The following is a 24,796-nucleotide window of genomic DNA, read 5'->3' as shown; positions in this document are numbered from 1 at the left end:
ATTGGTGACATTGTCCAGCTTTGCCCTTCAAGTGAAGCATGGTGCTAGGGTTACAATGATAAATTGGTTCCAGAGACTTTCCCTTGTGGTGTATCAAAGTTCCCCGACCCACGCACATTTCTTTGGGGGCTTTCACTTTTGTCTAGAGTATATTGTCACACTTGCGGCTACACTGGATCCCTCAACTTCCCATTGGACATATGGGCCTCCTTCTTTTGGTTGTCCTGTCATTTGGTCACCCAGTATGTGGTCTGATGAGAGAAAGATGACTTTTTCACAGCTTTTGGCTCTGACTGGAGAAATCTTTTTCTAAATCCTGGTTCATCTCAGGCCAGGCAGAACAACACTATCAAAACTATTTTTGACTGCACTCGATGCTATAATGTCTTGCACATACACTTATCCCTGAGCAGCATCAAATAAATGACCTTCAAAGTCTATAAGCTCTGAATGCAGGTAACAATAAGTTATCTGTTTAAAGAATTTTGTGTCCTCAGCACATCTAGCCTGTCTTCTTAAGATATGGGTGATTATTCCTGAGATGACATTATCTCATTTAACAGATCTCAGCTTCTCTCACCAGCTGGGTTGATTAGGGCTCCTCTCTTCATAGTTAGGGAGGTAGAATGGGTACAGGGTTTCTCCTCAGAAAACTTTCTCACAGCTGTGTGGTGAAATCACATGCAAGAGCAGTACGCTTTAGTTTCCTTCTCCTTAAAATAAAGGTGATGATCCTTATAGGTGTCAGTTGAGCTAAAATAGAATAATAGATGAAGCTTTGCAAATTCTAAAGAATGACTTCTGTTCATATAATTTGTTTAACAGATACAAGCATCTTCCCGTAACCACAAGAGACCTAAACTGATGCTTCCAGAGCTGTCGAATCAAGAACAATCACAGTAAATAATGTGAAAAGAAACCCCACATTATTTAGATGCTGCTTTACTTGAATCTCTGAGTGTCCGATTTTTACTGTGTGTATGTACAATTCTTTTCTAAAAGAGCAGAGAAAGCTATAAAATATAATTTAAAGAATTGTATAAAATTACAGGATATTGCAAGTCCAATATGTAATGCAAAAATAACAGACAAATTGGTTATGGGTTGAAATATCATGAAGAAACTAACAGAGTTACCAAGTTTTTACAAGTAGAATTTTATAAATATAAACAAGAGGAGTAAGAGAGAAAGAGAGAATTTGTGCCTGGCCTATATGTCATCAATGACCCAAGGCCAGTAGAATAGCCTGCCTATATGACATAGACAGTAGCTAAAGGAAATATTTCTTAAAGGAAGAAGGAAGAACAATAAACAGGAAACACAATCTCATTCTCCCTTGGGTTTTGCTCTCCCATGGTTTGCTCTTATTTTACAGAGTCCCTGAGACTACAGGTGCTAAGAGTTTCATGTGGCTTAACTCATTTTTTTCCTCACCACAACCCTATGAAGAAATCACACTATTATCATCCTTATGTTACTGATGAGAAATCTGAGGTACAGTTTTCTGTTTTCACTCATGTAATCCCCACGACAAACCTGAGGGTATTTACTAGTTATTTCCATTTTACTAATAAGGAACGCCAGGATCAGTTGGAGAACTAGAGAAAGGAAGCAATATCAGCGAAGAGAAGAGGTGGTCTCAAGTTTGTGAGCTCTTGATAAATAAAAGTTGACTTTGGAGTAAGACTGAAAACAGGCAGAAAATTGCGATAAGTAGGAGAAAGGAGCTGTCTTTCCCTGGTACATTTCTATTTGGGAAGCTGACTTTACAATCTATGAGCTTTTCTTTAGGAATGGGGGAAGAGAGCCTATAGTAACAAACAGGAGTGGAGACTAGTGAAAGAAATGGTAGGTAAGCTATATACTAAACATGTTTCAATTCCAAAATAAGCATTTGAGGTGGGCAATATGATCTCCATTGTATTTCTAATTTTTTTTTAATTTTTAATTTTTGTGGGTGTGTGGTAGGTATATACATTTATGGGGTCCATGAGATATTTTGGTACAAGCATGCAATGTATAACAATCACATCATGGGAAACTGGATATACTCAACATTTCTCCTTTGTGTTACAATGTAATTATACTCTTTTAGTTATTACAAATGTACAATTAAATTATTACTGGCTATAGTTCAGCTGTTGTCCTATCAAATATTAGGTCTTTTTCTTTTTTTCTATTATTTTTGTACCCATTAATTGTCCCTATGTCCCCCAACTCCCCTTCCTAGCCTCTGTTAATCATCTTGCTATTCTCTATCTCCATGAGTTCAATATTTTGGCCATTTTATAGATGAAGACATTTAAGCTTAAGATCGTATAGCTAGGTAAGTGGCAGAGCTCACATTCAAAACTATACATATATATATATATGTCCATGATATATACATATAAAAGCCCATGATCTTCACATACATGAAAATGCCTATCACTATGATCTCTACTAGTGATTAATACATATCCAAATTATTATGTAAGAGTGTTGAAGAGAGACATGGCTTATTAAGTTCATATTAAAATGAAACAAATTATTTTATTTTTTTTGAAATGGAGTCTCGCTCTGTCGCACAGGCTGGAGTGCAGTGGCGCCATCTCTGCTCACTGCAAGCTCCGCCTCCCGGGTTCACGCCATTCTCCTGCCTCAGCCTCCGAGTAGCTGGGACTACAGGCACCCGCCACCACGCCCAGCTAATTTTTTGTATTTTTAGTAGAGACAGGGTTTCACCATGTTAGCCAGGATGGTCTCGATCTCCTGACCTCGTGATCCACCTGCCTCGGCCTCCCAAATTGCTGGGATTACAGGCGTGAGCCACCGTGCCCAGCCGAAACAAATTGTTTTTTATCATTACCATTTAGTACTACTTCCTGACTCATCTTTACCCACACTTTTATTGACTGGAATTTTATTCTTCCCTTCCTGACCTAAACTTGAAATGCCTTCTTAGTATCTACCTAAAGAAAAAAAGATGAAAAATTGTTCTAAGTATCGATACGCTGAAATACAAAAGTTAAAAAAAAACACTGAAAATATTGTTCTGTCTTTATGCATAAAATACATATTAAAACACATAATGAAAGAATCTAGTGAATTAATACAATTAATAAAAAGTTTTGGGAAAACACCTAGTTGTTTACCCTTTCTGATAGTTACCGAAAAAGAATCAGCAACTCAACTTGCATCAGGGTGACTGAGCTAGAATAGTTCTGTGTCATGTTTATACATTGATCTCATGGAACTCCTTTTCTAATGTTAATTTATAAAACCAACTAATCATTTTATGTTTAATGAGAATGATATAAGGTGAGGAAAATGATGTAACATGGTGGAATGGAACAATGCCTGCTCCAAAAATCTGGAATCTGAGTTCTAGTTCTAGCCCTGCTACCTATTAGCTGCTGTGTGACCTAGAACAAGTTATTTTACCTCTCCGGGCCTCAGTTTTCACAAAAGTCAAAATAACTGGAGTTAAACAAAATTATCTCTGAGGGTGACCTCACAGGTAGTAAGACTTCCAGTTTGAGTAGGAAAAAGATTGGACTTTCTTGGGCGTTTCTCTCTATCCATTTGGGTAAGTCACAGAATGTCTTATTTGTGTTGGGGGCTAAGAAGTATCTTGGTAAATTATTCAAGTTGTGTCAATTGCTGGGATCCAGAGCCATGTCCAGTAAAATAGTGGATGGCCAAATAGAAATCTAGTTTTCAGTAGCTAAGAGGTCTTCTGAGAAAGGAATTATCCCTGAGGATAGGGGTGACGACTGTCAGGCTTTACTCATGGCATAGCCTCTCTCATCAGAGAAGAGCAGCAACTGTGCAGAGCTTGTATTGTCTGACACTCAGGTGTGTGCTCTGGAGTTCCATGGGGACCAAGGGGGGTTTAAGTAAAGAGACTGAAGTAGCCATTTCCTCTGGCCCCATAAAACACTGAGGTGCCGTCAACACTGTGTAGGGGCCTCTCTGGCTTGCTAGTGGGTTTAGCAGGTTGATTGGAACATAGGGCCCAACTAGAACTTAACTGGGTTTTAATTTGCCTCTTCTGGCTCTGTGGACCTACGTTAGGGACTTAATAATTCTTACCTCAATTTCTTCATCTGTCCAATGGGAGTGATAAAGCCTTTTTTTCTCAAAAGTCCATTGAGATAATAAAGTATTTTTTCTCAGAGTTCACTGAGATAATAAAATCTTTTTGCTCAAAGTCCATTGAAGTAATTAAATTTAAACATGGTTGTAAAGCACTCGCAGAGTGCTGGGTGAATGGCAGCTACTCAATGTGTGCTAGCAGTCTTGCTCCTGCCACCCCATTGGATGTGGTGATTAGAGTCATGCTGAAAGGGAAAGAGCTTTGCTCTGCCTGTGGTTTCATCACAGGCCACACTTGTGGAGGAGTCATGACGGTTACCCGTGAGAATCACAGTGTCCTCAGAAGTGTCGGAAAGGCTTCCTTAGTGAAGGAGGCAGCAGTGTGTTACTGGCTAGGCAGAGACAGGGGCACCTGGGAAGCAGAGGCACTATTGTAATTACGAGAAAGGCAGTGGTCCCTGGCAGGGAGGTTCTTAAGTTGTTGGGGAAGTGGCACAATGGCCATGACCCCCAGGACCAGTCTGTTTTTGGGAGCAGGTGCAACAGATTTTAGGAACTTCAGGACATACTTAGAGGATATTTTGAAAGAGCTGTGTTAATAGATCAAGACCTCAAATTAAAATGTTGGGGGTCTTTCACGGAAAATGTGGGTAGATTCATTTAATCACAAATACGTATTGAGCACCCACCCTGTGTTGGGAGCTCTTCCACGTTTAGAAAACCACACTCAGCAAGAAGAACTGGCATCCTTGTCCATTTGGGAAGCCTGCACGCCAGGACTGACTATACATACATCAATACACAAGAGATTTTCACTTAGTACTAAGCCTGTGAAAATAAAACACCTTGGAACTATGACAAAGAGTACAGGGGTAGGTAGGCAGGGCCTTGCTGCACAGATAACACTTGAGCTAAGACCTCCACGAGGAGAAGGAACTATCCTTGGGAAGATCTGGATAAGGGTGGACCAGGCAGAAGAGCCATCAAGAGCCAAGGTCCCGAGTCAGGAAGGAGAGCGAAGACCAGCATGCCCATTGAAAAGCAGAAGTGAAAACAGCAGTTTGAAATGATGGGGGAGAAGCTGAGAGAAGTCAGTTGGAAAAAGACCTTGTAGGTCACACACAAAAAAAGGTCATTGAAAAGGCCCTACTAAAAAGCTAGCAAACACCAAAATAAGCAATAGGGTAAAATAACATTATTTCCAAACAAATTAATGAAGTAATGAAGTTGATTATCAAAGAGAAGATATGCCCTCGTTTTCAGCATATTTTAGTACCCAAGACAGTGCCGGGCTGTGAGATTTCATGATGCCATGTTCTTTGACTTTGCCCTGTACATTTTTTTAATCACCAAAATGTGACTGGTGGACTGTATTTTCAAACCTGATACATAACTAGTACAAACTAGTGGATATAATGAAATGACACTGGTCTTGGAGCCAGAAGGCCCAGGGTCAAGTTCAAGATGCAAGATTCCACCTGCTGAAAGACCTTGGGCACTCCCCTTGGCCCCACTGGTATTGTTTCCTTAGGTCTAAGTTTAAAGAAATTGCTACCACATAGGGAAATTATGGGAATTAAACAAGACAATGCTTTTAAAGGTCCTTGAGAACTGTAAAGTATCATCCACATTAATTGGTTAAAATCATTTTTTAACACTTTTTGTTTAAAACTTGTCTCTCTTTTGCTTTGTGTTCATTTATTTTTCTTTTTAATTTTTTATGGATACTTAATAGTTGTACATATTTTGTCATTGTTATTTTCAGGGGAAACCACTAGAGGTCAGAATTTCACATAAATTGTTTAAAGAAACCACCAAGATGGGGGAGGAGGGAGAAAAAGAGAGAAAGGGAGAGAGGGAGAGAAGGAAAGAGGGAGGGAGGGAGAAGGGAAGGGGGTGGTGGGGGGAGGGAGGGGGGGAGAGAGAGAGAGAGAGAGAGAGAGAGAGAATGAATTTCATTTTCCTGTTAGATAACATAAACAATAAGTTTAAGGCATAGAAAGAAAAATAATGATGGCTTGCAACAGAGATGTTTTGATAACTTATTCTCAAAATTGTTATTTGACAGACTTAGATAGTGAGAGAAGGGAAAGATAGAATACAATTTTTTTAAATTTCTATTGATGATGTCTACACAGCTTAAAGTTCACATTGGTTATGATAATTCTGAAAACAGGTCTGTGACGAAGGCTCACTTTGCAAATGAAGACACTGAAGTGTAACAGATGTAACAACATGCTGAAGATAGTCAGATTGACTCCAGTGTCTTTCTTTCCACTAAGCCATGTCTGGGAAATAAGACTTTAAAAATAATATCTGTATATTGGTCAATATATACTATGATTGGTTAGCATTTCTGGGTTTTCACAAATGGCATTCTGCAATTCTAAATAAATTATTTAGTTTTCACTCTCCCAAATGAATTTAGGGAAAATTCCTTTCACCATCTGTTTCCCAGAGTATCTAGAAATTTCTGAGCACCATGCTGCAGTGCTAGAAAATACAGTAATGAGATGATTAGCCATGGAGAAAAGTATTAAGACTAGCTTGATCTTAGGGAAAAAATATTGAAAAAACAGTAATAACCCAGTCCTTTAAAACATTTGCTTAGACATCATACTATTCTTTTTTTAATTTTGTAGAGGTAAATATACATATCTGCCTTATTCTGGAGTAGGGAGGGGTTGTGTATTCATGAAGGAATAAGGTAGAGTAGATGACAGTGTGTGTGTGTATGAGAGATACATATATATATACACATATATGTATATGTGTGTATATGTGTGTGTATATATGTGTGTGTGTGTGTATATATATATGTGTATATATATTGAGATGGGGGTCTCACTCTGTTGTCCAGGCTGGAGTGAAGTGGCATGATCATGGCCCATGCAGGCTCAACTGTCTGGACTCAAGCAATCCTCCTGCCTCAGACTCCCAAGTAACTGGGACTACAGCTGTGCACCACCACACCTGGCTAACTTAAAAAAATTATTTTAATTTTTTGTAGAGATGGGGTCTCCTTATGTCACCCAGGCTGGTCTCAAACTGTTGGGCTCAAGCGAGCCACCTGCCTTAACCTCCCAAAGTGTTGGGATTACAGGCAACACACCTGGCCCACTGTTCCTATCTTAAGAGAAGGTATCATGTCTTTGTTTCTGGTGTACTCATATCATCTAGCACAATTCCTAGTGCAGAGGAAAGGCAGCGATGAATATGAATATACTCATGTTGCTTTAGGTGCATTTAGGTGTGTAGGAAATTTTCAAAGAAAAGCATAAATTAACTTGTGCCAACCTCAAGAGTCTGTAATAGAATACAAAGCTTGGTATGTAGATGCAAGAGCTAAGACAGGTTCCTTATCTTAGTTTCCAGCCCCTAGCAGCTAACATGATGCCTGGAACTTAGTAGGTATTCAGTACATTCGAGGATCATGAATTTCTTTATTAAGAATAAAATTTATTAACTTTTATTAAGAATTTATTTTATTAAGAATAAAATTTTATTAAAAATAAAATTTAGAGTCCATTTGATGCCATTTCCAAGCTCTAGATGAAGAAGAGGAAATCAAACCCAAGAACATAGCAAACAAACTTGGTTCTAGAACCCAGGGTTCTAGAACACCGCTTCCCAAATCCTTTTCCCCAGGAGCACTCACTTCATTTTGTCACAGTCTGACTTGTAATTATCTCATAATGTCTGCACGTGCTCAGGAGGAAAGTTAGTGAGATTTCTACTGTTTGAAATCTTAACAGGGTTTCTAATGGGAAAATGGGGAGGGAGAAATTTTCTACTAAGTAAAAAATAGTACTATTCTCAAATGGATTCTCCCATTTGCAGGGACAGAGTTTCCTATACTCTAAGGAAAGTTCAGTACAGGTTTTAAGTAAATACTTTATTTCTAATCAAAACTTTCTTTCTGAACATTTGCCCTCACATTATTCATTTATTCACCCAAGAAATTATTTGGAAGCTCTAAGGTCTCATTGTTCCTTACAGCATTTATTTTATCGTATCAAAGGTTAAAACTTGGATTGCAATCTTAGAGGAAAATTAATTCAGTGATTAAGAAAAATGCACTTTAAGCAATACACATTTAAATAACTGACAAGCATGGGGCAACGTATTTCTGATTTTTTTTTTTTTTTTAAAACACTTTTTTCTACTTAAAATTTTAGGCAGCTGCAATTCTTCCACCCTATAGCCTGGAGAAACAGCATGAATTACTAATAAGGGAGCACCAATCTGCAGTGCAGTGACCACTTTCAGAACAAAAGGGTAAAAGCTAAAACCAGAAAAATAGATTTTTTTATCTACTAGTTGCTTAAAGCATATTTGGACCTTGGCTCTACTGGAGAACATTTTGCAATATTCTACCATTCTTGAGGAGAAGGCACTTGGCCCCAAAGACTACACTTCCAAAGAAAGAAATGGTCATTTATATACTACCTACGATGCTTGACAGAATGTTTCCATCCTCTACGTTGGAACTCAGGATCCCATTAACTCATGAAATATATATTTAAGATTTAAGTTTTATTTTACTGACCCTTTGCTTAAACAGCTTCACCAGCATCAGTATTAGAAAGGAGGAGAATACAAACAGCTCAAGAATAGAGATCCTTTTAAGGAAGGAGAGGACTTCTGAAGACTCATGCTTGGATTGTGCATCTATCCCGGAGCAGAACGGAACAGGGACTTTCCCCCTGCCCCGGGTAAGTTCCCTCAGATCTCTGTCCTGGGTTTCCCCTTCCCAACATCCTCTTACCTAACATCAAGGGAGAGCTTTAAATAAGTAACAGACCAGATTTGGAAAATCCTGATTTTCCAAAATAGAAGGGAAGTGGGAGGAAACTAGGGAGGAGAGAAGAGAAAGTCATTGAAATCTAGGAAGGGGTTCAGAGATGAGGGAAGAGATCATATTTATTATACATGAAAATCGTGGTTTTCTTTCCTCACCTTTGGGTCCTGGTGAAATTGTGTGTGTGGCACAGACTTCAGCAGTAGGACGGCTATCGATATCCAGACCCAGACTCTGAATTTGCAAAAGAAATAGTACCAGGAGGATAAATTGGTTTCTTCGAAGCAAGGATGCAAGGCCATTCATTGCTGTGGTTCCTCAGAAAAGGGTCTCCCAGAAATGCCAAATAAACAGCTTTATTTTAAATAAAACCTCCTGCTTTGGGGAAGAACGGGAAGTATTTGGAACACACATTCCAAAAAGGGCTACAGAGGCAGGAAGGAAGCATACCCTAGATTGTTTATTTTCTCAGTGTTCCAGATGGACCATACATTGTCCAGACTGTTTATTTTCAAGTGACAACAGTTTATTGAAAATTATCTCTGAACTCCAGTGTGCATGTCAGTGGAAACATCCCTAAGAGCAAAGAAGATAGAGATGCCTTCTGCTGAGTACTTGAGCTGACAATTTAATAGGCTATATTGCACTTAAACACTGAGTTTCAGAAAGGTTGTGAACCAGAGAGGTCTTCAGTTAGCAACATGTTGTGCAAACACCATGCATGGCTTTGAGCTTTTCATAAAGTGATATTTATTACCTGCTTGTGCCTGTTGAACGCTAATGCTTCCAATGCCCTCTATGGCCTTCTTTCTCTTGCTACCAAGATTATTCTCTTGTGACTAAGTTCAAAAGGAAAGAACAACCAGCTTTTCTGTGAAGCAACTTGGTGATAAGTATTAGGAATGTTAAAATGTTTATAACCTTTGGCCTGGTTTATAGCTTTTAGCCTTTCTGTGCACTATCTCAAGGAAATACTCTGAAATGTGGGCAAAGCTTCATTTGAAGGGACGTGGCAGAAAGGGGAAAGGCCTTCAATTGTCTAACAACGTGTTAACAGAGGGCAAATTATGGTAAATAAAAATGTATGAGAGGGTATGACATGATGATTTGATTAAAGCGGTGTTTTCAGCAAGTTTTTTATAAAATAAGGGGTAAAAACTTGTGGTATGTTTCACAGAAAGCTCAATAGATTTAGATGTAGAGTATGTAGATGAGATATAGATAGAGATACAGAGATCGGGATCTCTATCTATTCCACAAACCTATAACCTGTACAAATAGTATAGGCATAGCAAGATATTGGAAGATTGGAACCAGAATCACATATATTGGAGAGGCCCCTTACCTTCTCCATTCTTGAACAGGCATCTCAACTAAGAGTTAGGTGAAAGGGATTTTGGACTTGTTTTCCTTGAAATTGGAAAAGAAGGACCTTACAGATCCTGATACAGACTGACTGCTGCAAAACTATCCCTAAGAAATGTCATCATAAGTAACCATCAATCCAAGAAATACAGGTGCATTGGTTTCCTAGGGCTGCCATAACAAAGCACCACAAACTGAGTGACTTACACCAGTGGCCAGTTGGCTAAAACCGACACCAGGGACCAGTTTGGTGGAAGACCATTTTTCTATGGGGAAGATGGGGAAATAGTTGCAGGATGATTCAGGTACCTTTTTTTTTTTTTTTTTTTTTTTTGAGACGGAGTCCCGCTGTCGCCCAGGCTAGAGTACAGTTGCATGAGCTTGGCTCACTGTAACCTCTGCCTCCAGGGTTCAAGCGATTCTCATGCCTCAGCCTCCCAAGTAGCTGAGATTACAGGTATGCACCACTGCACCTGGCTAATTTTTTGTATTTTTAGCACAGTCGGGGGTTCACCATGTTGGCCAGGCTGGTCTCCAACTCTTGACCTCAAATGATCCGCCCGCCTTGGCCTCCGTAAGTGCTGGGATTACAGGTGTGAGCCACTGTGCCTGGCCTCAAGCACATTACATTTATTGTACACTTTATTTTTATTATTTACATTGTATTATATAATGAAATAATTATACAACTCACTATAACGTAGAATCAGTGGGAGCCCTGAACTTGTTTTACTGCAACTAGATGCTCCCATCTGGGGATGATAGGAGACAGTGATAGGAGACATCAGGCATTAGATTCTCCTAAATATCAGGCAACCTAAATCCCCACTTGCACAATTCACAACAGGGTTTGCGCTCCTATGAGAACCTAATACCACTGCTGATCTGAGAGGAGGTGGAACTCAGGCAGTAATGTGACTGATGAGGGGCAGCTGTAAATAGAGATGAAACTTGGCAGGCTCACCCGCCACCCACCTCCTGCTGTACAGCCCTGTTCCTAACAGGCCCCAAACTGATACCAGTCTGTGGCCTGGGGATTGGGGACCCCTGACTTAAACAGCAGAAATTTGCTCTGAGGTAATGGGGATCAGAACTTCAACACACGAATTTTGAGGTGGGAGGGAGACAACTGAATACATCACAACAGGTTTATAGTGTAACTGACTGACTTTTTTATAAGCAGTACAGGGAAGGAAACTGGCACTGATTGAATAGTCATTATATGCAGGCTGAGAGCTAGTCTCAACTTGAGTTTATTTAGTCTCAAAATAGTCCTGTGGATTATATAGTAGTCCTTTCATTTTGCAAACAAAGCAGCTGAGGCTCAAAAAAATAAAGCAGTTTGAATGAGGTCATCCATTGAAAAAGTGACCAAAAAAAAAAAAAAAAAAAAACTCAAATACAAATTTATTTCCCAAAATCCTGCTTTTAAAATACTATTTGGTTTCCATAAAGATGAACATTCTCAAGCATTGAGGATGCATTAATTTTCCACAAACACTTAAAACGTCTAAAGTGGATGCATTTGTCAGGTTAACAGCGATAGAAAAATCATGAGAATAGAATGATGTTAGGAACCTAAAATTTTACATCTGTCATAGCCAGATATGTGATATAGAGCAAATCACGTAATGTCAATTGCCACAAGGCATATAAAGTGAGTTTGGACTTCATATTTAACATTCTTTCTAAATTCTATGATTCTAAGAAAATTGGTACTCTTTAAATTGTTTAGACTACCCGAAGTCTATTTCACTATTTGTTTATTTTCAAACATTTCCTGGCATACAATGAGAACAGAATCATTGCATTTATATATAGAAATTAACTGGTCACCATTTCAAACAAATAATAGTCCTTAAAAATTTTTCTTGGCATATTCTGTCCCCCTCCCTTTTTTTTTTAACTCAATAAAGCATAAAAATATATTCCTATATAATGTAGAAAATACTACATCAAAATTTAAATTGCTACAGAGAATTCACATATTTTATATAAAACATTACTTAATTTTAAAATGGGAAAGATGATTGAATACACAAAAGATAGTGGTTGAATGATGTTAAGTATATCGTCTCTAGTGTGCAAAAAAATAGTGCTTCTCAGAAAGATTTCTACTGACATTTAAAAGGGTTCAGTCTTGTTTATTCAGAAAATGAAGTCACTGAGAACAACAAGCCAACACTGTTTTTGCCTTAAAACGTCGTTTTAAAATAGACAACAAGCCAGTCAAGTTTACAGATGGCATAAAAGTGGAAGAGGTTAATGGTAAATCTAAAAAGAAAAGAATTAGTGGCTAGTTTATAAAACTGTCTTCATAGTTCTACTTTTTCTGACTGCTTTCATCTTTCAATTCCCAAGATATTGGAATTCTAGGCTTAGCTTTGTGTTTGTCCAAATATGACCTGTCATTAAAGTAAATAACAAGTGATATTTGCCCTGTTATTCCTCTACTCTTTGCGTGTGTGTGTGTGTGTGTGTGTGAATTGAATTGTGGCCTTAAAAATATATATATATCCACATCTAACCCAGGAACCTGTGAATGTGACCTTATGTGACAAAAGGGTCTTTGCAGACATAATTAAGCTAAGAGTCTCAAGATGAGATCATCCTAGATTATCTGGGTGGATCCTAAATCCAGTGACTAGGGTCCTTAGAAGAGACACCCAAAGGAGGGAGACAGAGACGAAAGGAGAAGGCCATGTGCAGACCAAGGCAGAAATGAGAGTTACACAACAACAAACTAAAGAATGGGCTTGCAGCCACCAGAAACTGTCAGAGGCAAGGAGTGCTTCTCCCCTCCAGCCTACAGAGTAGAGTTCTCTACTCCCTATACCTTGATTTTGTACTTGTGGCCTTGAGAAGTATGAGATAATAAAGTTCTGCTATATTAGGGCACTAAGTTTGGGGTAACTTGTTATGGCAGCCCCAAACTAACACTCCATTTTTGTGCTATTCATCCACAGTAACTAGAAAAAATGACACATCAGAACGTTTACTCAGTGCTTGACAGACACCCAGCAACATCTGTTCTTGTGCATTTTAATGATCATGCATCCAGCTTCATGATATTTTCCTGGAAGGAAAATAAATTCCAGGATATGAAAAAAGCGTATCCTAAGGCAGAAGTATTTTACTAGTTAAAACAGGATAGCAACACCAGGACAACCTCATCTCCAGAAGGGGTTTCTTGACAAATTGATATAACTCAACTTTGGACTTGGTTTCAGCTTTGTCCATTCACGTAAGTACTTAGTGGATTAAAGTTCTCTCTTGTGAGTTAATTTCACTTTATACAGTTTGTAAAAGATGAAACGTAGTAGAGTGACTTTTAAAATAAAGCATTTAGAAAGTAACATGCAAACACATAATAATTTCGTTTTTACGTTTCAAATTTCATATTATAAAACCACATTTAAAAAATCAAGGCTAGGCATGGTGGCTCATGTCTGTGATCCCAGCACTTTGGGAGGCTGAAGTGGGTAGAGTGCTTGAGGTTAAGAGTTCAAGACCAGCCTGGCCAACATAGTGAAACCCCATCTCTACTAAAAATATAAACATTAGCCAGGTGTGGTGACGCATGCCTGTAGTACCGGCTACTCGGGAGGTTGAGGTAGGAGAATCACTTGAACCCGGGAGATGGAGGTTGCAGTGAGCCGAGATCACGCCACTACACTCCAGCCTGAGCAACAGAGTGAGACTCCATCTTAAAAAAAATAATAAAAATTTAAAAAAAAATCAAATATTCAACCTGGGAAAGCTGACTTTTTTAAAAAAAGTCAAATGGTTTTAACAGGCTTATGAGACAAAATCAGAAGGCCTCCCACCGTTTGCTCTCCACTCTTGAGTCTTACTCCTATAAGAATACCTATAGGAGTATTTAATTATTAGTAAAATAATTATTTTAGTACTTCTTAATTTATCTCCTTTGTTTCTTTAAGTAACAAACTTAAACTGATACTCAGCTTTTTATTTTTTTCTCATTGACTTCTCAATATGAAAGATGGAGATGTTTCTCTCGTTCCTAGGTCTACATCTTCCACACACATTTTCCTTCTTTTAATCCTAGTAACTTAATGTTACAATTTTAATCCAATAATGTTTACAATACAATGGGCCTGTAACAATTATTCACAGTAGAGGTACATAGCATATTATGATTACATTGTGTTTCATGTACTAATTTTGTTTCTCCCTAGGTTTAATAATTGCTTTTTTTTTTTTTTTTTTTGCATAGCTTTCTATGTACCAAACCCATCGTAACTACCAATTATTTGAGATTTGTCAGTTTTGTAGAAATGTAAAGTCTTCTATTAGTTTCCATTACTTTTCTTAGAAATATCTTTGGGAACCCTCAAACTTATGGCTCCATTAAGATTGGAAGGCTTGTTGGCAAGCTGTTATCCTGAGACTCATCTTCACTATTGTCTAGGAATTGATATTATTATTACGCAACTCCTTTTCTGACATCTGCATCTTTTTTTTCCTTGGTTTCATCCTTCATTTTAATATAGTATGTCTTCTAGTAGTTTCCTGAAAGGGAGTGGACTCCAGATAAATTTTTGAGACATTGCAGGTCTAAAAATATAGTAATTGTACCTTCAAATTATATGATATTTTGGCCGGATATAGGATCCCAGTATGAAAATAATTTTTACCCTGAGGTGTAAAGATATTATTCTATTTTCTTTTAGCTTTTAGTGTTGCTGCTGAGAAATTTGATGTTGTTCATATTTTCTCCAGTTTCTACAGAATATGTTTTTTCTCTCTTTAGAAGTTTTCTGAGTTTTTTAAAACACCAGCTATTCTGAAATTTCAATGATATGGACTTAATGTGGACCTTTTTGCATTTACTGTATTGGCTAACTGTAGATCCTTTAAGTCTGGAAATAATTGTCCATCAGTATTATAAATTTTCTTGTGTTGGCTCCTTATAATTTCATTACCTCCACCTCTCTGTCCCCATCCCTGTCTCTCAAGACCATTTCTCAATGTTATATTGGATCTTTTGGATTAATCTTCTAATTTCTGGTGTATTTATCCACTCATGTCTTTCTTTTGTTGAATGTGTGTTTTACACTGAACCATTATAAATTATTTATAAATATGCACATCCTTTATAGTTATAAAAATTCAATTCATTCAACGAATATTTATTAAGCACCTATTATATCTCAGTCTAATTTTTCTTCCTTTATAGCTTTTGTCTTATTTTTATTTTATTAGCTCTCTAAATCTACCCATCACAGTTTTTTTAAGAATCTCTTTTGTTTCTTGGATTGTCACTATTTAGTCTAAATTCCTTATACTTCTGTTTGATTTAATTTATATATTTCTTGTCACTGACTTTAATAAAATGTCTGGATATCCTACACTGATCCATTCATAGTTAGGAGCCACTAAACTGATACTTGGAAGCTCTGTATATGCAAGTGGAGTTAGTTGACTAATGACAATATGTACTGTATTATAGGGCAAAGAGTTAATGACTTGCCTAATTTGTGGGAGCCTCTCATTCTCATTACCTGCATCTCTGTTTTTTGAACTGTAAGATTTATTTAGCATACTCCAATCTCTTGTTTAAGGGGATGTGTATATTACTAGTAGCATTCTGATTAAGAAACGGATTTAAGTATCTCAGTGTTCTTACTTTCTCTTAATCTTCTGTAGCTCACTGTCACCTCAGCTATGGCTGATCTCCCTCGGTGTCCATGGGTTAAAATTTCAGTCTTTTTTTTTTTTTTTTTTTTTTTTGGGATTTAGAAGTTTTTTTTTTTTAAGGATTCTTTTTCAATTAGACAAATACAGCTTTTCTTTTTTTTTTTTTTTTTTTAAATTTATTTATTATTATTATACTGTAAGTTGTAGGGTACATGTGCATAACGTGCAGGTTTGTTACATATGTATACTTGTGCCTTGTTGGTGTGCTGCACCCATCAACTCGTCATTTACATCAGGTATAACTCCCAATGCAATCCCTCCCCCCGCCCCCCTCCCCATGTTAGGCCCCGGTGTGTGATGTTCCCCTTCCCGAGTCCAAGTGATCTCATTGTTCAGTTCCCACCTATGAGTGAGAACATGCGGTGTTTGGTTTTCTGTTCTTGTGATAGTTTGCTAAGAATGATGGATTCCAGCTGCATCCATGTCCCTACAAAGGACACAAACTCATCCTTTTTTATGGCACTGGCCATCAGAGAAATGCAAATCAAAACCACAATGAGATACCATCTCACACCAGTTAGAATGGCGATCATTCAAAACTCAGGAAACAACAGGTGCTGGAGAGGATGTGGAGAAATAGGAACACTTTTACACTGTTGGTGGGATTGTAAACTAGTTCAACCATTATGGAAAACAGTATGGCGATTCCTCAAGGATCTAGAACTAGATGTACCATATGACCCAGCCATCCCATTACTGGGTATATACCCAAAGGATTATAAATTATGCTGCTATAAAGACACATGCACACGTATGTTTATTGCAGCACTATTCACAATAGCAAAGACTTGGAATCAACCCAAATGTCCATCAGTGACAGATTGGATTAAGAAAATGTGGCATATATACACAATAAAAATTTCAGTCTTGTACTCAGATATACCAGGTGTAGTTCTCTAGCAGCACATAGTAGGTTTGGAAATCAATAGCCATAAATGTTCATTTTAAAGGCTTTCCCAATATTCCTTTTCAGCCTCATTTTGCCACCATTCAAAACACATAGTATATGGTATCTTCAGTTCCTGAGACCTCTGAATTTCTGGTGTGTTATCAACTTACATCTTTCTGTTGTTTCCAGTGATAGTTTTCACGTTTCTCTGTTCTGTTAAGACAGTGACCATTGTCTAATACTTTTGTTAGCTTCCAAAACACTTTTTGGTTGCTTTTCTTGTTTCCTTACGGTCATTTTGGGTTTTTTAAAGTTTTATTACTGCTATTTTGGTGACATTGTGGAGGGAGCAGAGAATAAACATGTAGATTTAATCTGCCATATGGACCCAGGTGTTCCAAAAATTACTTTAAATATAATTTCAAGCAACTTCTGTGGGTAGGTGTGCTGAGATGAGGCTCAACAGCATGTTTTTCCCCTTAAAAATTAGTCATGAGAAGGAAGTTTCAGCCACGGCTATGTGAAGAAGTCAGAACACCCTTTCCACAAACATCTATGAAACTAGATGAAGTTATCAAAATAATCATTTCAGGGCTCTATTTTCTTTTGATTTGTTCAAAATTATGGGGTATATTTGCAATTTTGTTATATGAATGGATTGGGTAGTGGTCAGGTCAGGACTTTTAGGGTATCCATCACCCAAATAACTTACCTTGTACCCACTAACTAAGCATTTGTTCTTGAAAAGATACCCCAGCTTTGTGCAAGAACAATAAAAGTATGAGGCCTTCATGTATGGAGAAAACTCCACCTCTCTCCTCATTGCAGTTGGTGAGAATTGCAGTTTTATCAGCACAGGGACAGCCAGAAAATCCAACAACTTTGCTTCCACAGAGATAGGCTCAGTATGGAGGGAGATATGCAAAGTACTGATTAATGTAACCAACTAGAAAGCCCAGAAATACATTCTCACATTCATGGTTCATTGATTGCTAACAAAGGTACCAAGGCAACTAAGTGGGGGAAATAATAGTCTTTTCAACAAATGACACTGTAAAAATTAGGTAGCTACAATGTGCAAAGAAATGAAATTGGAACCTATCTCACAGTATACACAAAAATTTACTGAAATGTATCAAAGGTTTACATATAAAAGACAAAACTATAAAACTTCTTAAAAAAACATAGGAGAAGACCTCTGCAACCTTGGGTTATGTAGAAGTTTCTTAGATAGTACACCAAAAGAACAATTCATAAAAGATTGATGAATTATACTACATCAAAATTTAAAGCATTTGTGCTTCAAAAAACACCATTAAGAAAGTAAACAGAAAAGTCACAGACTGGAAAAAACATTTGCAAATCATATATCCAATAAAGAATTTGTGCTTGGCTAAATAATACAATCAAATTAAAAATGGGCAAAATATTTAAATGGACATTCAACAAAGAAGGTAAATAGCTAATGCACACATAAAAAGGTGCTTACAATTTTTATTCATTAAATTTCAATGAGATATCACTATATACAGGTAAGACTAGCCATAATAATAATAATAAATGTGACAATACTGAGTGTTTGCTGAAATGTGGTAAATTGAAGCCCTCATTCATTTTTGGTATGGATGTAAAATGTACAGTCACTTTTGAAAACAGTTTGTCAGCTTCTTAAAAAGTTAAATATAAACTTAAAGCATAATTCAGCAATTAAACTCCTAGATATCTACTTGGGAGAAATCAAGACGTGTGTCCACACAAACACTTCTTCATAAATGTTCATAACAGTGTCATTCATCATAGCCAGAAATTGGAAAAAATACAAACATCCACAAGTAGTAAGTAAACAGAACATTGTATATCTATACAATGGAATGCTATTCAACGATAAAAGTAACAAACTGCTGATACATGCAACATAGATGGCACTGCATCTCCAAATTATGCTAAATAAAAAAAGAAAAATCAGACACAAATGGATACATCATGTATGACTCCTTTTATATGAAATTTCTAGAAAAGGCAACCCTCTACACATAGAAAGCAGATGTGTGGTTGCCTGGGGCTGAGAGTGAGAGCAGGGATTGTTTGAAAATGGACACAATGGGACTCTTGGAAGTGACGGCTGTGTTATAAATCTACAGTAAAGTGATGATTGCACAACTATATAAGTATACTAAAAAATCCAACTCTTCACTTACAATTAGTTAATTTTATGACATATAATTTATACCTCCATAAAAGTGTAAAAAAAAAAAAAACCTCAAACCTACATGAAAACTGTATTCCAAAAGTCTTGGAATAGTTATAATTCTCGAGTAGTGTTTTTTTAAGACTGGAAATAGTCAAGTAGACAAATTGTATTTTGACTCTATTTTGAAGAGAAGTCCGTGTAGATTCAGGAAGTCAGTAATCTTAAGATTGTTTCTGGTTCTATATGCCCTGATTTAGTGTCTTCAGTTGAGGCTTTTGCAGTCAAAGTAATTGATAGAAAACAACCAGATAAAAGAAAAACATTAATATAGATACAACTAAATTTTTCATTTAAATATACCTAATTATAAAGTTAATTACAAAAATTAATTGCATTAAAGAGCTCAAGTACCCTACACCTTTTTAACTTATTAAGAAATGAATACCCTTTTCTGGTCCTAATGGAGCTGGAGGCAACAATTTTCATTATTGTTGTTCTGTGATTAATTACATACCACAATGTCTTAAATAATATTGGATGAATTAGAATGAATTGTACGGGCACATAATGATGGGAGTTTGAGCTTGAATGATAGATATGTGTAATGAAAATGCATTTATTCATCTACTCATTCAACAACTATATAGTACTATTTATCAGCTATTGTGATAAACCAGGGAATTACAACAGTGAATACGACACAATTTTTCCTTAAGAAATTTATCTTCATCTAGTTGAGGGGACAGAGAAGTACAATAGTAGTTGTCATTAGTGTGGAAAATATTCTGATGGAGATAAATACTGGCATGTAATTGTTATAGGGACCCAGAGTAGAGGCACCTGATCTAGGCTTGTTGGATCAGGAAAGGTTTCTTTCAGGATGTGTTTCCTAAGAAGGTATATTAGTCTGTTTTCACACTGCTATAAATAAATACCCAAGACTGGGTAATTTATAAAGGAAAGAGGTTTAATTGACTTACAGTTCCACATGGCGTGGGAGGTCTCAGGAAACTTACAATCATGGCGAAAGGTGACAGAGAAGCAAGTACCTTCTTCACAAGGAGGCATGAGAAAGAAGAGCAAGTGAAGGAAGAAATGTCAAACACTTACAAAACCATCAGATCTTATGAGAACTCACTCACTATCATGAGAACAGCGTGGAGGAAACCACCCTCATGATCCAGTCACCTCCCTCCCTTGACACATGGGGATTACAATTTGAGATGAGATTTGGGTGGGAACACAGAGCCAAACCATAACAGCAGGATTTTAGAAAACTTGTCAGTTATCCAAGTAAAGTGGGAGAGGAATAAAAGAATATTCCATTTAGACAGAATAGCACATTTAAGTCTTAGTTGAGAGAATGATGTGTTTGAGGAACTGAAAGTATAATTGATTGAGCATAGAGGTTCGAACTTGATGGGATAAATGAAGCTTAACCTAGAGTTAAGAACTAGATCCTGAAAGGCGTTATACATGCTGCTGAGGAGTTTGGAACTATCATAAGGGCAATCATGGCCCGTGAAGATTTTTTTTTTTAAATGCCAATATTAGAAATAAAATGGAGGATATGAGAAATGTGACAGAGGTACAACTTCATTGGCTTCATGTAATAGAAACCCAGTAACAGTGGCTTACTGACTTAATGAAATGAGGTGTTTTGTTTTATTTTGTTTGTGTGTTTGTTTTTTCAGATAGTAAGAAATATGGACACAGAAAATCTTGACATAGTAGCACCATGCTACTGCCAACAACCATGACTTCTCCCTTCTGGCTTCACTGTTTTTTGCATGGAGCTTTTCTCCTTGTACTCACAAAAGGGCTGCTGCAATTCAGACATTGCGTCTACATTCTAGGCATGAAGGGAAAGGTTGTGGATCAAGAGCTGATGAAACAAGACAGTTAAGTTAATCAATTTTAAGGAGTTTTTCCCAAAAAACTTTTGGGGTAAAATTAACTTCCATCTCATTGGCCGGAATTATGTCCTATGCTAGCAGCAAGGGAAACTAAGAGATTAAACATTTTTAATTAGGTAAATCAAGGCTTTGGAAGCAAGAATAGATATTGAATAGGCAACCTGTAGTGCTTGATTTTTTAAGGGTGCCCTGGACATTATCAGCAACAATGGGGTTATAGAGAAGCAAATCGATTCAAGGTATTAACACAAATGGAAGTGACAAGACCTATTGATTCTTTGGAAATTGAGGGTAAAGAAGAGGAAGAAGTCAGGGTGATTGCCAGGTTCCTGCCTTAAACAATTGGATACGGTGTCATTTACTGAAACAAGGAATGCAAATTGTGAGAAGTAGATGAATTGAATTTTGGATATGTGGAGTTGGTTTCTGGTGGCTCAAAAAAAATTCCAGTCCGGGGTACAGATTAGAAAGTCATCTACATATCAGTCGTAATTAAAGTCATTGGAGTGAATGAGAGCTCAAAAAATAGAAACTGAGAAGAGAAAAAAAAACAGTCAAGGTATTTTAAAGACAGAATAGGATTTGGTAAATTGTCAACTCTGAAGAGGAAGCATGTTCAGATTTTATAACTGGAAGATTCTTTGATGTTTTTGGCAGTGCAAAAAGGAAATTGATACTTAATAGCACTTTTTTTCTCTTTTTGACAGGCATTTTTATTCTTTGTAGTCAGCTCAAACACATGATCAATTTTAAATTGCTTTATGCTCTCTAAGACAAATAGCTGATTAAATTGAATATGTGTAATAGAAACTGTTAAACATTAGTTGTGACTTGACATTTTTGAGGCATGGAGCCAGCTTTCAACGCCATCAACAATTTTGCTCCTGGGATGAGTATTTACTTATTCTGTATCTTAGCTCACCATTTTGCAAATGTGGAGGCTGTGGGTCTATGTTAACCTTGTGGCAGCAGGTCAAATACAGGTTTACAGTACATGGGCTCCTGAGAAATAGGAAAATAAAGATTGAGTTACTAAAGAGCATACTTTTCTCTCTCCTTGCTATACACAGAGGTCAGAGATGAGTGTTCTTCAGGGTCATTGCCACTTCCTGTTCTTCCTTTACCCCTTGCTTCCGAGAAGCCTCAATCAGTAGGGTTTCCACAGACTGAACAGTGAGTGGTTGACCTATTGTATTTGTTTGATACCCAACACAGAGAAGTTAAGAAAGGCTATCAGGCATTTGCTGAACTGATAAAACACAGAATACAACCCATTCCTGGGAAAATGTTTTCTGCTTTATGGAGATAAATATTTATTTCAACTCTACTGAGAAGCATGTGCCTAATAAATAATATGTTTCTTTTTTAATGGTCTGTTTATGTTTTAGATACTTCACATCACAGATTTGGGTTGCTTACATCATGTAAAATTCTCAAAACATATTTTCATAAATTACTTTTGAGAAGATCTAAACTTAATCATCAAGAAAATAGCCTTCATTTTCTATGTTCCCATAAATGACTAAAATTTCTACTTCATAACATTCATAGATATTGAAGTCTTTTACACATATAATTACTTTTTATGTGAAAGGATTCAAAAGTTTATAAGGAAGGACATGTCACAATTTATACAACATTGAGGAACACTTTTATTTAAAAATAATAATTTTGTTGCAAAATATTTTTAAAACTTGTTAATTCCAGAGGCATCATTCTAGAATACATCATAGAAAATGGAAGCAAGAATCTAGGGACCCCAAGCAAGAATGATGTGAGTGATTTCGGATGCCACAAGCTAGGTTTATGTTTTAGGATTGTACCGCTGAGCTCAACTCAAAATTGGTTTTGTGTTCCGTTCTTCTAACCAGTCCCAGCCCCATGGCATCTCTGCTAAGTGACTCTTTGTCTCTTACATGTTTCCTAAATGAATATCATCATCACTTATATTTTAAAATGCAAATGTCTTTATATGACCTGTTTGCAATCTGATTATTGCAATCTGAAGAATTCCCCTGGCAAATAATGACATTTACAAGTTGCATTCCTAAAATACATTAGTCTCCTCTTATCTGCAGTTTTACTTTCAATGGTTTCAGTTCAACCATACTCTGAAAATATTAAATGGAAAATTCCAGAAATAAGCAATTCATAGGTTTTTAAATTGGATGCCATCTGAGTAGCATGATGAAATCTCACACCATCTCCTACTCTATTCTGCCTGGGACATGAATTCCTCCATTGTCCAGCCTATCCACTCTGACTAGCTACCTGGTCGTTACTTAGTAATCATCTTGGAGATGAGAGAGACTGGTTGGAATATTACAGAGCTTGTGTCCAAGTAACCCTTATTGTACTTAATAATGGCCCCAAAGTGCAAGAGTAGTGATGCTGACATGTTGTTTTAATTGTTCCATTTTATTATTAGTTGCTGTTAACCTCTTACGGCGCCTAGTATGTAAATTAAATTTTATCATAGGTATGTATGTATAGAAAAAAAAAACAGTATATATAGGGTTCAATACTATCCACGGTTTCAAGTATCCAGTTGGAATGTATCCCCCATGGATAAAGAGGGGACTACTGTAAATTATTTGAAGTCAACAGACTAAATCAAGAACTGAAGGAAAGAATGAAGGTCATTGTGTAAGTTTAACTGTGTGCAAGCTATCATATTACAGATCTTCAGAAATAAGGCCCTTTTTTTTTTTTTTTTTTTTAAATTGCCTATAATCCTGAGAGGCAGCTGTTACCATCTGGAGACACAAATGGAGAACGGACTTTAGAAGACTTTAGTAACTGACTTTGTGTTTCAGAGGAAAGTAGTGAAGTGTGGATTTAAACCCTGATTGTTCACTGCACAGAACCTGCTAAGAACTATTGCTCACTAACTCAAACGTAATCTTTCATACTGTGTATGTTAGGAAATGTGGAACCCAGGTGCCACACACCTTACCATACTCAAGTGTTCCTGCTTTGAGGAGTAATAATGCTCTTTCATCCTTAAATGAAACAGCCTTGAGCTTCTGCCTTGCAAACTTTGCTAGCCTATTGCCCTCACTGAGATTGCTGAGAATTGCTGAAGACTCATTTCCTATTCACTGCTGCTCATCTCTTTTTAGCATCTTGACCCTCTCTTCCTGCAGCTCATTTCACTTCTCCCCCTTGCTCTCACCCACAGATAGAACATAGTCCCTCCTTTTACGGTTTCCCTGAAGCATCCCTATATAAGGCAGTTTTAGACAGCATTTTTCTACTGAAGTGTTGAGGATAACAGAGCTATTATTTTAGAGCACATCAAATCAAACCACTTAAAATTGAGTAGGAGGCATTCCTGTTCATTAGAATTCTCTAGCCAGTATCACACTAGGAATTTCCTCTTTGCCATCTTCGCTCAGGACTTTCCTTCTCCACATTTTTCTCTGAAATTTTATGCCTTCCCCTTTCTTCTTAGTTCCCAGATCTCCTCCCTCTCCTGCTGTCTTGGCTGCCAAAGCAGCTCCAAAATCTTTTTTTTGTTTGTTTTATTTTCATTTTGCAGAGAGTTTAGCTCTCTTGCTTGTTTGCCTTCGACTAAATTTGTTAGTAAGTTCTAAAATAAAAATACTTTTACCTTAAGACAGTTATTGCCACCAGCAACATGTCTTCCAGTTAGCATGTAATAATTCTTATTTTTCTCTCCCCTGAAGATAGAATGGCACAGAAACAACATCACCAACTAGCCTTAGGAGAGGGCGGGCTTGCTTAACTGTTTATAATTTATTCCACAGACATTATTTTTATCTGAGGATCTCATTCCTCTGTGAGTAAATGGAGACATGGGGAACTTTAAGAGG

The 24,796-nt window shown here is 37.1% G+C and overlaps 1 protein-coding gene across 1 annotated transcript in view; it reads right to left on the bottom strand.

Annotated features, from left to right (window-relative positions):
• COLEC10 (collectin subfamily member 10) overlaps positions 1 to 9,281 on the bottom strand; it is a 38,197-nt gene extending 28,916 nt beyond the window's left edge. Inside the window, exon 1 of the mRNA XM_025394727.1 lies at positions 9,037 to 9,281. Within this exon, the coding sequence (XP_025250512.1) occupies positions 9,037 to 9,184 (148 nt within the window). The 5' untranslated portion in view covers positions 9,185 to 9,281. The remainder of the gene's footprint in view (positions 1 to 9,036) is intronic.
• Positions 9,282 to 24,796: the final 15,515 nt, after the last annotated feature.

This window comes from Theropithecus gelada, chromosome 8, assembly GCF_003255815.1.
Source record: "Theropithecus gelada isolate Dixy chromosome 8, Tgel_1.0, whole genome shotgun sequence".
Lineage (NCBI taxonomy): Eukaryota > Metazoa > Chordata > Mammalia > Primates > Cercopithecidae > Theropithecus > Theropithecus gelada.
This window is presented reverse-complemented; position numbering and strand designations above follow the sequence as displayed.